This window comes from Molossus molossus, unplaced genomic scaffold, assembly GCF_014108415.1.
Source record: "Molossus molossus isolate mMolMol1 unplaced genomic scaffold, mMolMol1.p scaffold_m16_p_1, whole genome shotgun sequence".
NCBI lineage: Eukaryota > Metazoa > Chordata > Mammalia > Chiroptera > Molossidae > Molossus > Molossus molossus.
The window spans coordinates 145,311,815-145,330,403 of NW_023425344.1; the positions used below are offsets into that span (position 1 = coordinate 145,311,815).

The 18,589-nt window shown below is 39.7% G+C and overlaps 1 protein-coding gene across 7 annotated transcripts in view; it reads left to right on the forward strand.

The window, feature by feature from the left end:
• The window catches only part of CHD8 (chromodomain helicase DNA binding protein 8), a 72,867-nt gene that overhangs the window by 15,159 nt on the left and 39,119 nt on the right, over positions 1-18,589 (forward strand). For 4 of the 7 annotated variants that reach the window (XM_036252476.1, XM_036252467.1, XM_036252494.1 and 1 more), the window contains exons 2-5: positions 3,323-4,377; positions 5,241-5,612; positions 6,246-6,631; positions 7,651-7,765. In XM_036252476.1, the coding sequence (XP_036108369.1) occupies positions 3,535-4,377; positions 5,241-5,612; positions 6,246-6,631; positions 7,651-7,765 (1,716 nt within the window). In that variant the 5' untranslated portion in view covers positions 3,323-3,534. The remainder of the gene's footprint in view (positions 1-3,322; positions 4,378-5,240; positions 5,613-6,245; positions 6,632-7,650; positions 7,766-18,589) is intronic. The other 3 variants (XM_036252510.1, XM_036252501.1, XM_036252519.1) reach the window with 1 other exon arrangement.

An 18,589-nucleotide genomic window follows, 5' to 3' on the forward strand; every position in this document is an offset into this window, starting at 1 on the left:
CCAATTTAAGAATCACTGCTTTGTTGTAAAGTATGGGGAGATTGAGATGGAAAAGTATAGAGGAGAATTAAAACAAAGTCCTTTATGATTGGACAGACAAGTTGTTATTGAAATGGGCAGGGGTGAGGAGACATGTAAAATAAGAAAAGGAGAGTTAGAACTCTAGATTTAAAAAAGCCAAGAAGCCCAACTCGTGTGGCTCAGTGGTTGAGCATTGACCCATGCACTGAGAGTTGCCTCTTGGATTCCCGGTCAAGGCACATGCCCGGGTAGCAGGCCCCCCAGTCGGGGGCGTGCAGGAGGCAGCTGATGCATGTTTCTCTCTCATTGGTGTTTCTTTCTCTCTCTTCTCCCTTTCCCTCTCTCTAAAAATCAGTAAAAACATTTTTTAAAAAGCCAAGAAGAACTATATTAAAAATGACAAAACTGCAGAAGGACGGTAGTTTAGACTTACATTGAAGGGAAATAGTGGTTACCTTTTTAGGAAGGAGGTGAGATGAGAGCCTATTATATGAATTATTTCTTAGTGTTAACTGGCTTATTATTTGGAGACTATAGGTGATAGTCTTAGATTTTAACCTTAACTGACTAATTTCACTTCTCCCCAACTCACCCCTCAAGGTTTCTGTCATTAGTCTGGTCATTAGTTTGGAATTAGTAAAAGTGATGAATTGTAACCATTAAATTTTGCCTTTCCTTTTGAGCATATACATGTGTTTCTCTTTGGGGCAGTAGTATAACTTCTTTATCTAGGCACTTGCTTTAGGTGGGGTATCTAAGTGCTTCATATATTTCGATGCTTAACGTCTATTTTTACTACCAGGGTTTGATCCATGGGATAGATGAGCTTGGTGGGGTAGGCCAGATGTGGATACAGCCAGGATGACCCTTAAGTAGGAATAGAAGGAGAGGTGAAGAGAGTTGGAGATAGGTTGGGAAAGGTTTAATCTTTTGAGAGTCAAGAACAGTTTAAAGATGGGAGTTAAAAAGGAATAGGAAACTAGGGTTTAAAAATATGTACAAGATGAATTAGGTCAGTAGAAGTGAGTTGATGAGATGGGACTGAGAAGCAGTGGAACTTGGTGGTGGGCTTTAAGTCAGTGGTGAGGTTTTTTAAATTATTGGGCCCAGACTGAACCATGAGAAGCAGAAATTTGGCCCAAAAGCTGGGAAGGTAGATAAATGGTAAATGCATTGATCTGTAGAAACTTGTACTTGAGTTGTATGGGGGTAAGGAAGTATTTCAGAAACTGTTAGCCTCGTTTCTCCCATTAAAAAATGAGATCTTTCTCTGTCTGAGATTGGGCTATTGTTGAGGAAAAGAAGAGCATTGGAAGAATAAAATAGCAAAAAGTTGTAGAAAGGACAAAATACCCTATGGAAGAAAAGGCAAGTTATAAACTATTATCAGCATAAACTTCAAGTTAGTGGAAACTTATTTTAGTTTTTATATGGATTCTAATTGTTAGATATTTAGTGTACTTCTCTTAGATAGCTAGTATGACTTCTGTGACAGTGAATAGGAGATGAAAGATAAGTAGCACAGTACGGGGATAACTAGAAAAAAGTCTGATAGTGTTGAGGAAGTTTATAAAATTATTGAGTAGATTTTTTATTAAATCAAGAACTGTTAATAACTTTTCTGGTTGCCATTTTGAGTAAATTTGGGGCATGCATTATATAGGAGAGGCTGGAATGAGCTGGTGGAATAGTTTAGCCAGGAATAGTTCACCCAGGAATAGGGATCCTGGGTAAGAAGTGAAGGGCACATAATTTTTGGAGCAAGAAAGATTTTGTTTGACATTGGTGGAGATACCATGTATACTTTGTAATTTTAACTGATGTGCCAGCTACTGACTGATGAGTCTGTTCTTTTTATCTATGTCTGAGTTTCTGGGGTATATTTACCCACATTACTATATTGTTTTATAAGGATAACTAGAATGGGTTAAGGAAGAGAAAAAGTGTGGGGATTGTGTGGGAAAGCCTTCTTCTAGTCTAGTCTGGGAAGGAGGCACTGGGCCACCACGCAGTATTGTACAGGGTATGCATTGCACATACTCATTATCATCATCGATAATATGACAATTTTCCAGCAGATGGCAGACAAGCATCTTGAGGAGCAAGCACCTTGTAATTTGCACAAAGGAACCATTTGGGCCTTCAGAGGATATGGGCAAGAGACTCATCATTCTAGTATAATATTAAATATAAGTCTTTCAATAAGGGCAAGCAGTGTTGTACTTAAAGAAGGTGAAGGGACCAAGTCATCACAGATTGCTCTGTTGTTAAAGGGGGCTCACCTTATGGAGTAGAAGACCTTGGAAGGTGGGAAAGATTTCAGCTGGGAGAGATGTGGGTGTGGTGGGGGTGTACCTATAGCATAACAGGTAAAGACATGCAGATAATAATCACATTAGGGAGCTGTATAGTCTACTTAGACTAGAATATAGGGTATGTATAGGAAGTGAAGAAAGGGAAAGTTGGGACTATAAACTGAAACTAAAATGTAGAATTCTTTGAATCCTTGCAAAGGAAGTTTTTATGTTAAATATGAGAAAGGGGAGGGGATTCAGAACAGAAATACTAGGTATAGATTAATTAATATGTTAACTAAAATAATTGCAAAAGTTCCTCGGTAAAACTGTAAGCTTAGCACGATTGTACTATGAGCTTGGTTAAAGGTATTATTTTTGCCACTAGTAAGTGAAAGTATCTAAAATACAAGGAAAACTGATAAAATACAATATATCCAGAAATCTTTATCCACAAGTCACTGAAATGCTGCTGGTATATTGCTAAGTTCTGTCAACTTAAGAAATCTAAATAGAAGGTGAATGACTATTAAATTCCTTACATAAGAATGATAATTGTAAAGAGATATGGACAAAGACAGCTGAATGATCTTGACAGACAGAAGCTTCAAGAACCAAAAAGGGGGTTGAGTTTATTTTATTATGTTTTTTTTTGTTTCAGTGTTTAAGCAGAAATGTGGGTGTTTTCTTTGTCTCTGTCCTTAGATTACCTCATATTTCCCTCTTCTCTTAAATTAAAAAAAAATTATTTTAATCCTTACCCAAGGATATTTTTCCATTTATCTTCAGATAGAGTGGGAGGGAGGGAGAGAAACATCGATATGAGAAAGAGACATCGACTGGTTGCCTCCCACATGACCTGATCAGGGCCGGGGACTGAACTGCAACTGAGGTACCCCTCTTCTCTTATTAGGATGTGATTTGATATTAACCATGGTACCTAAGAAGGAGAAAGTTTTCCTGAAGCCACCTACTTTGCTTATTTTTCATTTGTCTTCCCACAACAGGAGTTCCACCATCTTCCTCTGAAGACCTAGCCATCTTGCTCCATGAAGGTCAGGACAATCTGACATGCACTTGTTTCTTGCCTCTTTACCTGAAGAGTAGTCTTCCATTGTGTACATTTTTTCTTAATAGGGGAGGGGAGGGGAGAGCCAGTACCCCCCCTCCCCTTCCCTCCCTACACCTTGGGGGAAGTACCCTCCATTGCTTTCCCAAGATGGCAGACCCTATCATGGATCTGTTTGATGACCCAAATTTATTTGGCCTGGACTCTCTGACTGATGACAGCTTCAACCAGGTCACACAAGATCCCATTGAGGAAGCCCTTGGACTGCCAAGCTCTCTGGATTCCTTGGATCAGATGAACCAGGATGGTGGAGGTGGTGATGTGGGGAATCCATCAGCAAGTGACCTGGTCCCCCCACCAGAGGAAACAGCCCCCACAGAACTTCCCAAGGAATCAACAGCTTCAGCTCCAGAATCTTTAACCTTGCATGATTATACCACTCAGCCCGTCAGCCAGGAGCAGCCAGCCCAACCTGTCTTACAGACACCAGCGCCAACATCAGGACTTTTGCAGGTCTCCAAGAACCAGGAGATCCTGAGCCAAGGGAATCCTTTCATGGGTGTCTCTGCCACAGCTGTGTCCTCTAGTAGTGCTGGAGGGCAACCACCTCAGTCAGCCCCTAAGATTGTTATCCTTAAAGCCCCACCAAGCTCCTCAGTCACTGGTGCCCATGTGGCACAAATTCAGGCCCAAGGTATCACCAGCACAGCTCAGCCCCTGGTGGCTGGCACAACCAATGGTGGAAAAGTCACTTTTACCAAAGTGCTAACCGGCACTCCCCTTCGACCAGGTGTTTCCATTGTCTCTGGTAATACAGTATTGGCTGCCAAGGTTCCTGGGAACCAGGCTACTGTTCAGCGCGTTGTCCAGCCCAGCCGACCAGTAAAGCAGCTGGTCCTACAGCCAGTTAAGGGTTCAGCTCCTGCTGGAAACCCTGGGGCCACAGGGCCCCCACTGAAGCCTGCAGTTACACTGACCTCTACACCTACTCAGGTGACTTGAGTGAAAGGGGGAGGTGAATTTTGGTTTAGTAGAGGGCCCAGCAACTGTGAGAGAGAGAGAGCACACGAGAGTTAGCTCTAGGAAATCCTATTTAAATTCCATCATTGCTTTTTGTCAGTTAGTATTGACAGCCATGTACTTACTGCTTATCAGGTAGAAGCAGTTAGTGTTAATATATTTTTTTGAACTCTTACTACATGTTTACACTACCTAGCTAATACTGAACAAGACAGCCACAGTCCCTCTACTTACAGAACTCAGTCTACCAGGCAAAATAGAGAGCTAGACAAGAATTCACAATAACGTCTGGTACCAAGTTTTATGGGAAATATAGGATGCTATGGGAACAGAGAATCATTTAAAAATATTTATATTGTAAGACTTATAGAAGCTATGTGTATCTTTTCCCTGTTCTTATTACTAAGATTATCCTCCTGCTTTGCCCAGTGAAAAGGCTAGTTTCTATTCTAAGAAGAGAGGCCCTTGCCTCTGAAAAAAGGGCCAAAGAGTTTGGGGGAGAAGGGCAGCAGTATTAAGATAAGTAGGACCAGTAGAACAAAACTATAAAGAGGTGGATTTCAGTTCAATATAAAGACTTCTAATAGAATTCCAAAAAAATGGAATGGCTGCCTTAGTAGATAACCTCCTATCAGGAGTTTTTCAAAAATAGGCTTGATACCTACTGGGCAGAGGTGTTACCGAAAAGATTCTGTCAAGACAGATAGGATGAACCAAATGAATTGTACTGTCTTCTCCCCTTCAGTTTCCATGTTTCTAGGATGAGGAAAATTGGTATAAATATTTAAGTGTATACCATTCTTTAATGTACTTGCAATTTCCTTTCTTTACTCTAGGGTGAATCGAAACGCATCACCCTGGTCCTCCAGCAGCCACAGTCTGGAGGTCCCCAAGGACATCGGCATGTCGTGCTAGGGAGTCTACCAGGGAAGATAGTGTTACAGGGCAACCAACTAGCAGCCCTGACTCAAGCCAAGAATGCTCAGGGGCAGCCCGCCAAAGTAGTAACTATCCAGCTGCAGGTGCAGCAGCCACAGCAGAAAATTCAGATTGTACCACAGCCTCCATCATCACAGCCACAGCCCCAGCAGCCACCTGCAACCCAGCCAGTGACACTTTCCTCTGTGCAACAGGCTCAGATAATGGGACCAGGACAGAGCCCAGGACAAAGACTTTCAGTACCACTCAAAGTGGTACTACAGCCACAGGTGAGATTTACACAGGAAGGAAAATAGACCTCAATCTCTTGCTACTACCCTCAGCAACCACTCATTGTTGACTGTGAGGCCAGTCTAGAGTCATATCTCTGAACTGAGATGTAGACTTTTGTTTCTTTCATTCATGGAAACCTTGTTTTATTTATATCATGAAAAGATTGGAAGGTTGTTGTTGAGTTTAGGAGAAGAGGTGATTTATCTGGTACTCCTTTGAAAGATAAATAAATAGTCTTAAAGAGGTCAAATGATTACCACTCCTCCCATCTCCCCAGAGAGACAAAGACAGGCTAAGAGTAGAATTTGAGTTTTTTACTTTTAGCCCAGAGATCAGTACTAGCTATATTGTGTGAAAATTTTCTAGAATAATAGAGATGGGTGTTGACATGTGGAGCATTGCTAAAGGATTTAGAAGTTTAATTTGGCACAATTCTTGCCCTTTTTTACCCCCTTCCCACCAAAGAAACTTAAAAAAAAAAAAGTCCAGGTTTAGTGAGATTTGCATCTGAGCCGGATTCTTGGGGAATTAGAGAACTAAAGTTTCTAGCCTACCTGCTTCAGAGCTGGGTTTTATTTAGTCCATTTAGCTACAAGCGAGTTGAAATTTCAATGTTTTCATTTCTGTAGGCTGGCTCTTCCCAAGGGGCCTCTTCTGGACTTTCTGTAGTTAAAGTCTTAAGTGCCAGTGAAGTGGCAGCTCTGTCCTCACCAGCAGGCTCTGCTCCTCACACCGGGGGCAAGACAGGAATGGAAGAAAACCGCAGGCTGGAGCACCAGAAGAAACAAGAGAAAGCAAATCGGATTGTAGCAGAGGCCATTGCTAGGGCCCGAGCTCGGGGTGAGCAGAACATACCTCGAGTCCTAAATGAGGATGAGTTGCCCAGTGTTCGGCCTGAGGAGGAAGGTGAAAAGAAACGCAGGAAAAAGAGCAGTGGGGAAAGGCTCAAGGAAGAAAAGCCAAAGAAGAGCAAGACATCTGGTACCTCCAAAACCAAGGGCAAAAGTAAGCTGAAGTGAGTACAACCCTTTGCTATTCTGATGGGGCATTTGAGGGCAGTGCACTCATTTTTAAATTAGTGTTGAGAGGAAATACATGTATTTAACAGCAACATAGTTCAAAGTGATCTGTCAGAGAAGATAATAAGGCCTTTCTTTTCTGTCTCAATGCTTACATGATTTGTTAAACAGAAATTTACATATTTTGAAAGAGAATAACATACAGGAAAAGATCCTTGTGTTGGGGGTTAAATTTAAAAGCTGTGCTTGTGTTTTCATATATTCTTTCTGATTTGATATCACTGTAGTGTGAAGAATTTCTCTACCTCATACCAACTACACTAGAAAAACAGAGCTGCTGGAGTCATAGCTGCCCTATTCTTGCATAGCATCTATGAACTAGAGAAGATTTCAGCACCCGCTGTTAGTCTTAAGCAGTGTTGACAGAACCATGGCTTGCCATGTAATTCTTGTCACAATTGAATGTTCTTTCTTTCCCTTTCATGTCTTATAACTTCACTTCTTTCTCCCTAGCTTCAGTTCCCTAGGATTTACCAGCTTTGTGGTGTAATTATAATAATGCTTTATATTTGTATAGAATTTTCTAGCTGTTAAAAACAAATTTCTTATCTACTATCTTATTTGCTTCTCACCAACTGTCGGACCAGGTATCATCAATATTTATAAAAGAGGAAACTGATGCTCAGCTAGTGACAGAACTGGGACTAAAATAAGGCCTTGTAAGTCCTAGTCTAGTATTCATTCTGCTCTCGTATGCTCCTTTCCTCAGGTATTTGTGAATACAGGGGTAGTGAGGATTTGACAACTCTGGTATAGAGGTCAGCCAGTGGTTTAGAAACCCCAGTATCTTTTTTTCAAACACCCTACTCAATAGTTGAATGCCCCTCAGACTGAAGATCTAGATGCTTCTGTCTGTCTGAAACCTTCCATCTGTAATGGTTTAAATTAATTATATTTTCTTACTCCTAAGTTTTTCTTGCCCTCATTGAAAATGACTTTGTTTTTTCCATTTTAGCACCATCACTCCTGTGGTGGGGAAGAAAAGGAAGCGTAATACCTCATCTGATAATTCAGATGTGGAAGTGATGCCTGCACAGTCACCCCGGGAAGATGAAGAAAGCAGTATTCAGGTAAAAGAATCCCTAAAGAACTTAGGAGAAAAATCACATATAAGCCTATGCATATTTCAACAGTTTTTCTAATCCAGAGATAGGCCTAAAAGGTAAAAGAGATAGGACTTGTTCATGGTCATGTCTTTTAAATTTTTGTTCTTTTAGGCAAAAAAAACATGTTACTGTAAAAATCATACTCATTTTCCTAAATTTTAGTGTTTCAAACACTAAACAAGAAGGAAGTCATGCTGCATGATTGTTGTCATGGATATGTCAGGACTTCGGGTTCTCTTAGACGTCTCCAGCTCTTTTTGCCTTTTCTACACTTCAGGGTTCTGATTCTGAACTGGGGTGCTTAAGCACAATTTTTTTTCTACTTTTTGAAGATAGGGTGCATTGGAAAGGAATAAAAGAAGCTGGACCAGAACTTTAGTTTTCTATCTCTGATTGTTACTTTGTAATACTGTCTTTGGCTCCAGTTTCCAACCATAGATAGAACCTGGTATTAAGATTCAGGAGACCCTGGCCAGTTTGGCTCAGTGGTTGAGCATTGACTTATGCACCAAGACGTCGCTGGTTCAATTCCCGGTCAGGGCACATGCCCAGGTTGTGGGCCTGATCCCCAGTGGGGGGCATGCAGGAGGTGGCCAGTTGATGTTCTCTCTCATCGATGTTTCTATCCCTCTCTCTCCCTTCCTTTCTCTCTCTCTCTCATATCAATAAAGAAGATAAATAAATAAATTTAAAAAAGGATTCAGGAGACTCATGATAATTCTAAGTAGCCCTATTGGCCTGGCCCGTTTGTTTAACTTAGCTGTGCCTGAATTCCTCATCTGGTGGAATTTTGGACCAAACAAATCTTAAGTGCCTCTCTAGCTATTAATATTTGTAAATGCCTTCCCTCTTTTTTTTTTTTTTTTTTTTAGTACATGCCCCTAGTGAGAACCAAACCTGGAACTCTCTGGTCCACAGGCCAACACTACAACCTCTGAGCTAAACCGGCCAGGGCCTTTTTTTTTTTTTTTTTTTTTTTTTTTTCCTCTTTTTTAATATTTTTAAGCACAGCTGGTGTGGCTTAATGGTTGAGTGTTGACCCATGCACCAAGAAGTCACCAGTTTGATTCCCTGTTGGGGCACATGCTCAGGTTGTGGGCCAGATTCCTGTGGGGGGCGGGCAGGAGGCAGCCAGTCGATGTTCTGTCTCGTCAATGTTTCTATCTCTCTCTTCCATCCTCTCTCTAAAATCAATAAAGGGAAATATATATATATTTTATATATATAAATATATATTTAAAAAATAAATATATATATTTTTAAAATATATATATATATTTTAAAATATATATATATATATATATATATATTTTTCCATCCTTACCTGAGGACATTTTTTCATTTTGTTGTTCAGATAGAGTGGAAGGGAGAGAGAGAAAGAGAAACATCGATGTGAAAGGGACACATCAAGTGGCTGCCAGGGCCGGGGACAAACTGCAATCAAGGCACATGCCCTTAGCGGGAACTGAACCCGGGTCTCTCGGGACCACAGGTCAATGCTCTATCCACTGAGCCCAACCAGCCAGGGCTATATATTTTTTAAATATGTTTTTTGTTTTTTTGTTTTTAATCCTCACCCGAGGATATTTTTCCATTGATTTTCAGGTAGAGTGGGGATGGGGAGAGAGAAACATCGATGTGAGAGACACATCAATTGGTTGCATCCCACATGACCCCAACCACGGCCAGGGATCAAACTGCAATGTGCCTTTGACTCTGGAGTCAAACTCATGACTCTTTGGGTCATGAGCTGACGCTCTAACAGCTGAGCCAAACCAGCCAGGGCTAAAATATGTTTTTATTGATTTCTGGAGAGAGAGGGACAGAGAGATAGAAACATTGACGGGAGAAAGAAACATGAATTGGCCTGCTCCTACACGCCCCCCCTTTTGGGGATTGAACCCGCACCGTGGGCATGTTCCCTGACCGGGAATTGAACTGGGACCTCTCAGTCCATGGGACAATGCTCAATCCACTGAGCCATACCGGCTGGGCATCACCTGTTTCTTACTATATACTTGATACATTGACAAACTGATACTTGGGTTCTTCTGGGGCAAATTAACAAGTAAAAGTAGCCAAGGGAGCATGTGAAATCTTGCTACTCAGCATGTCCTTAGTTTGGCTCAAATAAATAGTTACAAAAGTTTTTTTAAAAATAGCCAAGACATTTTTGAAAAGGAAAATGAGGCAAAAACTAGATTTAACAGCTATTATGTTATGAAATAATACTTACTAAAAGTTTGCATTTAGAGTAGAAATAACATTAATAAAAGATAACAGATTCTAGCCCTGGCCGGTTTGGCTCAGTGGTTGGAGCATCGGCCTGCAGTCCAGAGAGACCTGGGTTCGGTTCCCGCTAAGGGCATGTACCTCGGTTGCAGTTTGTCCCCGGCCCTGGTTGGTCGTGCGGGTGGCAACCACTCGATGTGTCCCTTCACATCAATGTTTCTCTCTCTCTCTCTCCCTCCCGCTCTATCTGAACAAAAAATGGAAAAATGTCCTCGGGTGAGGATAAAAAAAAAAAGATAAATTCTAGAAATAGTCATACAGTTTTGAGAATTTAGTTTATAAATTAAAGTGTCCTTTTAAATTAGGAGAGAAAGATTATCTAATAAATTGTGTCAGGACAGCTGGTAACCCACTTAGGAAAAATAAATAAAACTGGATTTCTTGTGTTCCTCATTAAACAAAAACAAATTCTAGTTTAATTGAAGGTCTAAATATAAAAATTGAATTCATGAACTTTCTATAAATGTGGATAAAATTTTTTATAATTATCAAGTGGGGTAGATCATTCTAAGAAGGGATTTAAATTCAGAAGTCATAATGGGCAAGATTGATACATTTGGCTATAATTATGCATGTATAACTAAGTAATTCATAAACAGCATAGTGGTTAAAAATATAGTTTCTAGAGGAAGATTTCCTGGGTTCTCATCTTTACTATTTGCTAACTTTGTCATTTCAAGCAAGTTTACATAACCTTTTGGTGCCTCAGTTTCCTCGGCTCTAAAATGCAGGAATATTAAATGTAGACATTTATAAAGCACATTAACTCATGCTAAGAGAGTATATATGTGTGTTAAATAAAGTAAATACAGGGTTAAATAAAGTGTTAAATAATCAGAAAGCAAACTAAAGGTATATCTGTAGTATAAGAAATAAAAATGAAGACTAGTAAAAATTTTTAAATGATGGAATAGTTTCTTAGGGCTGCCTTAACAAACTACTACAGTGGTTTAAGCAATAGAGATTTATTTTCTCACAGTTCTGAAGGCTAAAAGTCCCTAGAGCAAGGGGTCAGCAGGTTTAGTTACTTCTGAGACTTTTCTCCTTGACTTGCAGATGGCCATCTTCTTACTGTTTTCCCACACTGTCTTTCCTCAGTTTATGCATCCCTGGTGTCTTTCTGTGTATCCAGATTTTCTCTACTTAATAAGGACACCAATCAAATTCAATTAGGATCCACCCTAATAGCTTCATTTTAATCACCTCTTTAAAGTCCTGTCTCCCCTCAGCCATAAAATAAATGAAATATTTTTTATTAATATTTTAGAAATATGTTTTAATTGATTATTTAGAGAAAAAAGAAGGGAGAGAGAAATAGAATATCAGTGTAAGAGAGAAACATCAATTGGCTCCTTCCTGCACTCCCCCTACTGGGGATGGAGCCCGTAACCTGGGCATGTGCCCTGACTGGGAATCGAACTGGGACCTCTCAGTCCATGGGATGACACTCAATCCACTGAGCCACACTGGTGGGGCTAGGATGAAATCTTACCATTTGCAACAGCATGGCTAGACTTAGAAGGTATTATACTAAATGAAATATGTGAATCAGAGAAAGACAAATACCGTATGATTTCCCTCATATGTGGAATCTAAAGAACAAAATAAAAATAAAACAAAATTGAAACAGTCACAGATACAGAGAACAGACTGATGGTCCTCAGAGAGGAGGGGGTTTAGGAAAAGGTGAAGGGATTAAAAAGTAGGAATTGGTAGTTACAAAGTAGTCACAGGGATGTAAAATACAGCATAGAGAATATAGTCAATAATATTGTAGTAACCATGTATGGGACCATTTGAGTACTGGAAGTATCAGGGGGAACACTATGTAAAGTATATGATAATCTAACCACTATGTTGTACACCTGAAACTAATACAGAATAATATTAAATAACTAATTGAAAAATCATTTTTTAAAAAGCTAGTATTAAATTTTTTAATGAAAGAAATAAAAAATATTAAGGAAAAAAATGTAAAAAATAAAGTTCCTGTCTCCAAATACATTTGCCTTCTGAGATGCCAGGGTTTAGGGCTTCAGCACAAGAATTTGCAGGGAACACACTCAGCCCGTAACAAATGGTAATGCCAGTGTTGGCAGAGAAGTTAACACACAGTTGGTGGGAGTGTTGAGACAATCTTTTTGGTAAATCAGTATGTGTCAAAATTTAAAATGTTAGTGCCCTTTGACTCAATGATTTTATACCTAGGAAACTACTTTATGAATATATTCTCAAAAGTATGCAGAGCTGTGTGTATTGTAGCAATATTTGCAATAACAGAAATATCCAAAAATTAAATGTCCATTGGTGGAGAAATAGTTAAATAAAATTATGAAAATTGTTGTAATAGACTACTACATAGCAATTTTTAAAAATGAAGTAGAATATGCCAATCTGGAAAATTCTACATTAAATGAAAAAGTGAGGTGTAGAACATTTCATATAACATAGGCATACCTCGTTTTATTGCACCTTGCTTTATTGTGCTTCACATATATTGCGCACGCGCGCGCACTCTCTCTCTCTCTCTCTCTCTCTCTCTCTCTCTCTAACAAATTGGGAGAAAATCCCTCCACTAGCACAAAGGTTATGTATGACTTACTGAAAGCTCAGGTGATGGTTAGTATTTTTTAGCAATAAATAACATTTTTAAAAAATTTAGAGATAATGCTGTTGCTCACTTAGAGAGAGACAGAGACTGTGCACATGTATATGCATCCATTTTTTTCCTGGAAGGATACACAAGAAATTTTATTTTATTTATTTATTTATTTTTAATCCTCACCTGAGGACAGTTTTTCGTCTTTTGTTCAGATAGAGTGGGAGGGAGAGAGGGAGAGAGAAACATCGACGTGAAAGGGACACATCGAGTAGTTGCTATCCACACGACCCAACCAGAGCTGGGGACAAACTGCACCTGAGTTACATGCCCTTAGTGGGAACTGAACCCGGGTCTCTCTGGACCGCAGGCTGATGCTCTAAGCGCTGAGCCAAACCAGCCCGGGCCACAAGAAATTTTAAAGAGTGTATATTTGTGAGGGCTGGGGTTGGAGGGCTAAGTGGATCATGATTAGTTTGAATTTTGTTATTTGGAATTGTGAGTTTTTTGTGTATGTGTTTTTTTTTTAAGTAAACCCTTGAGCATTTATCATTTTGTTTTTTAGGTTAAAAAAATACACAGGGGCCCTGGCCAGCTTGACTCAGGGATTAGAGCATCGGCCTGTGAACCAAAGAGCCGTGGGTTCTATTTTCATCAAGGGCACATACTTTGGTTGTCCTCAGCCCTGGTTGGGGTCATGCGGAAGGCAACCAATCAGTGTGTCTCTCACATCGATGTTTCTCCCACCCTCCCCACTTTATCTGAGGATAGATGAGGATCAAAAAAAAATGCACACGGTAGGTCAAAAGTAGGTTTACAGTTGTTCATATGGAAAATAATACAATTAATAAATAATAATTCAAGAATAAACTGTTTCACATACAACTATAAACCTACTTTTGCCCCACCCTGTATATATGTGAGAAAAATCACAACACTGCATAAAAGTAGACTCTATCAAAATCTTCCAGTCTAGATCCCAACCTCACAGTACCCCAATTCTCTGAAACCTCTGTTAACGTTTCTTCACGTGTTCTTCCAAAACTATTCTTTTTTTTTTTTAAATTTTTTTTATCCTCACCTGAGGACATTATTGCATTTTTCTTCAGACAGAGTGGGAGGGAAAGGGAGAAGGAGAGAGAGAGAGAAACATCAATGTGAGAGAGACACATTGAGTGGTTGCCACCCACACGACCCCAACCAGGGCCAGGGACAAACTACAACTGAGGTACGTGCCCTTAGCAGTAACTAAACCCGGGACTCTCTGGTCCACGGGTGGACACTCTAACCCCTGAGCCAAACCGGCCAGGGCCAGAAATATTCTTTACTTTCATGAGCACTCTACTTCTACTTCCACTTAATATTAGCATTCCACACCTATTCTTCTGTCCTATGCTTTTTTCTCTTGAACAACACATCTTAGAGATTGTTCTTTATCAGAAAAGATAGAACTAGCCCATTTTTATCACCACCCTCATTTTATTCTGAAACCTTTGAAACGTAGACAAAATTAGAGAGATTATTTAATGAAGTTCCATGTTCCAACACCCCAGAAAGTTTTCTTGTACCCTCTTGCAGTCAGTCCACCCCTCCCCCATAGGCAATCATTGTTTTGATTTCTAATACCATAGACTAATTTAGCCTGTTTTTTAACTTCATAGTACGTACTCCTGAGTCTTGTTTCAGCATAATTTTTTATTTTTATTTTAAAGTACTCTTTTAAATATTTATTTATTTTGTTGATTATTTTAGAGAGAAACATCGATGAGAGAGAACAGCAGTTGGACGCCTTCTGCATGCACCTCACTGGGGATTAGGCCCACAACCTGGGCATGTGCCCTGACCATGATTCAAACTGGTGACCTCTTGGTGCATGGGTGGATGCTAAACCAGTGAGCCACACTGGCTGGGCTCAGCATAATGTTTTTGAGATTCATTAATGTTGTTGAATGTATCAGTTCATTCTATTCTTTTCTTGAGAAATATTTTAGTTTATGAATAAACCACAATGTTTATTCATTCTCCTCTTGATGGACTTTTGGGTTGTTTCCAGTCTAGAGCTATTATGAATAAGGTTTCCATGAACAGTCTTAATATAAGTATTTTGTGGATATAAGTTTGCATATCTCATAGCTAAATATCCAGGAATGGATTAGACTATAGGGTAGTTAAATATAAGAACACATAACTTCATAAGAATCTTCCATCTTCCAAAGTGATTGTGTCATTATACATTTTCACCAGCAATGAGAGTTCCAGTTCCACATCTTCAACATTTGGTGTTTTCAGTGTACACATTCTTTTTAAATAGTTTGATAGTAATTTATTTATTCTATTTTTATTGTTTATATTATTACAGATGTCCTTCACCCCCCCCCCCTTTTTTTTGCCCACCTCCACCCAGACCCCACCCTCCCCTCCCTGTGGGCCTCACAATACTTGTCTGTGTCCATGGGCTACACAGATGTATTCTTTGGCTAGTCTCTTCATCTTCTCTCATTCAGTCCACCCGACCCACTTCTCTGACCTATGTCAGTTTGTGCCATGTATTTATGCCTCTGGTTCTATTTTGTTCATCATTTATTTTGTTCATTAGATTCCAAATATAAGTGAAATTATATATTTGTCTTTTGTTATTTCTCACCTGAGGATACTTTTCCATTTATCATCAAATAGAATGGGAGGGAGGGAGAGAGAGACAGAGAGAGAGAGAGAAACATTGATATGATAGAGCCACATCGACCAGTTGCCTCCTGCATGACCCTACCAGGGCTGGGGACAACCTGCAACTGAGGTACATGCCCTTGACCGGAATCGAACTCACGACTCATTGGTCTGCAAGCCTATGCTCTAACCACTGAGCAAAATCAGCCAGGGCTCATATATTTGTCTTTATCTGACTGGCTTATTTTTCTTAGCATAATAACTTCCAGGTCCATTCATACTATCACAAAGTGTAAGAGCTCCTGCTGCATATTATTCCATTGTGTATATGTACCACAGTTTTGTTTTTTTTATCCACTCATCTAATGATGGGCACTTTGGCTGTTTCCAGCTCTTAGCTATTGTGAATAACGCTGCTATGAATATAGAGGTGCTTATATTCTTTCTGATTGGTGTTTGGGGATTCTTAGGATATATTCCCAGAAGTGGGATTGCAGGGTCAAAAGCTTTACCCAAGGATATTTTTCCATTGATTTTTAGATAGAATGGGAGGGAGGAAGGGAGAGAGAGAAACTTCAATATGAGAGACACACATCAATTGTTTCCCTCTCGCATGACCCCAGCCAGCACCAGGGATCGAACCTGCAACCGAGATATGTGCCTTTGACTCAGAATCAAATTTGAGACCCTTCAGCCTGCAGGCTGGCACTCTAACCACTGAGCCAAGCCAGCCAGGGCACATTTTTAATTTTTTGAGGAAACTCCATACTATTTTCCACAGTGCCTGAACCAATCTGGATTCCCACCAGCAGTGTACTAGGGTTCCCTTTTCTCTATATCCTTGCCAGCACTTGTTGTTTATTGATTTATCAATGGTAGCCATTCTGTCAGGTGTAATGTGATACCTCATTGTAGTTTTAATTTGCATCTCTCTGATGATTAGTGACATTGAGCATTTTTTTTATATGGCTATTGGCCATCTGTATGTGCTCTTTGGAGAAACATCTGTTCAGGTCCTATGTCCATTTTTAAATTAGATTGTTTGTCTTTTTTTCTTTTTTATCCTCACCCGAGGACATTTTTCCATTTTTTGCACAGATAGAGTGGGAGGGAGAGAGAGGAAGAGAGAGAGAGAGAGGGAAACATCAATGTGAAAGGGACACATCGAGTGGCTGCCACCCGCACGACCAACCAGGGCCAGGGACAAACTGCAACCGAGGTACATGCCCTTAGCGGGAACCGAACCCGGGTCTCTCCGGACCGCAGGCGGATGCTCTAACCGCTGAGCCAAACCGGCCAGGGCTTCTTGATTTTGAGTTCTTTATATATTTTGGAAATTAACCCTTCATCAGATATATCATTGGCAAATAATGTCTCATACAGTGGGTTCCCTTTTCATTTTGTTAATGGTTTCTCTCGCTTTTTAGTTTGATTTGGTCCCATTTGTTTATTTCTTTTATTTCCCTTGCCCTATAAGATATATCAGCAAAAACATTCCTATGAGATATCTGAGATTTTACTGCCTATGTCTTCTAGGATTTTTATGGTTTCATGACTTACATTTGTCTTTTATCCATTTTGAGTTCAGATCACCTAAGCTCTGTGCTCTAGGAATGTTTCTTGTGGGTTATGTGCACCCTGTTATAGTTGCATCTTAATGAAAGTATTCCGTTGTTGTTGTTGTTTTTTTTTACTATATCTTAATCTGTTTAACTAAGTTTCTGATCTTCTACCACAAGTAATGTCACAGAGATTTGTTACATGTGCATAGATTTATCTGTGCGATAATATTTTTGAAGTGGAATTGCTGAATCAAAGAGTATTGTCAAATTTTCTTCTATAGAGGTCATGCCCATGTATACTCTAATGGTGTATGAGTTCCTGTTTCAAATATCTGATCAAACTTTCTGATTATTGCCACTCTATTACGTGTACAAAAATTGGTTTCAGTTTAGTTTGCACTTGTAATTATTTTACTGATCTTTTTCTTACTTGTTCAAAAAAAGTTTTTATTCTTGCCCTGGCTGGTATGGCTCAGGTGGTTGGGCGTTGTCCTGTGTACCTAAAGATTGCTGGTTTGTTTCCCAGTAAGTGCATATACCCTGGTTATGGGCTCAGTCCCTGGTAAGGGGTGTGCAGGAGGCATCCAGGTGATGTTTCTCTCTTACATCTATGTTTCTGTCTCTCTTTCGTACCTTTCTCTCTCTTTCTCTCTCTCTCTCAAAATCAGTTTTAAAATCTTTTAAAAATAAAATAAGAGCCCTAGTTTTAAAAAAATCCTTATTCTTAGGACATGTATGATATAGCATTTTCTGTATCAGTTTTATTATTTGTCTCAACTTTATTTATAATTTATTATATTATGCAGATAGCTTTAATTCTATTTTGTTAATCCTCACCTGAGGATTTTATTTTCATTGATTTTTTTTTAGAGAGAATAGAAGAGAGGGAGGGAGAGAAGGAGGGGGGGGGAGAGAGAGAGAGAGAAACATCCATGTGAGAGAGACACATCGATTGGTTGCTTCCTGCACGCCCCCTGACCAGGACCAGGATCAGGCCTGCAACCCAGGTGCATGCCCTTGACTGGTAATCGAACCCAAGACCCTTCTGGGTTGGGGGGGGTGGCAGTGCTCTAATCAGTGAACCATACCAGCCATGGCAGTATCTTTTTTGGGGATGAAATTAGTCAATTTATTAGCAATACCTTTCCTATTCCAGGATTATTTAAAAATACTTTCATGTTTTTTAGAAATACATCCTATTTTACTTTTAAATCTTTGATCCTTTTGTAATTTTTTTTTTTCATCTTCTAGGTGGCTAGCCTTTTTCTTTTTAATCATCACCTCAGGACATTTTTCTGTTTATCATCAGATAGAGTGGGAGGGAGTAAAAGGGAGAGAGAGTGAGCAAGAGAGAGAGAAGAAACATCGATGTGAGAGAGACACATCAACTGGTTGCCTCCCACACGGCCCTACCTGGGACGCAACTGAGGTACGTGTCCGTGACTGGAATCAAACCCACAACTCATTGGTCTGCAGGCCAATCCTCTAACCTCTGAGCCAAACTGGCCAGAGCTAACCATTTGTTTTCAATACCATTTTATATAGACTATCTACTTTTTCCTCACTGATTAGAAGTGCTGTTTCTATCATGGTCTAAATCTACATAAATATTTTAGTCTGTATTTGAGCACTATTTCTTTGACCTGTTTATCTCTCTTTGGAAAGATAGCA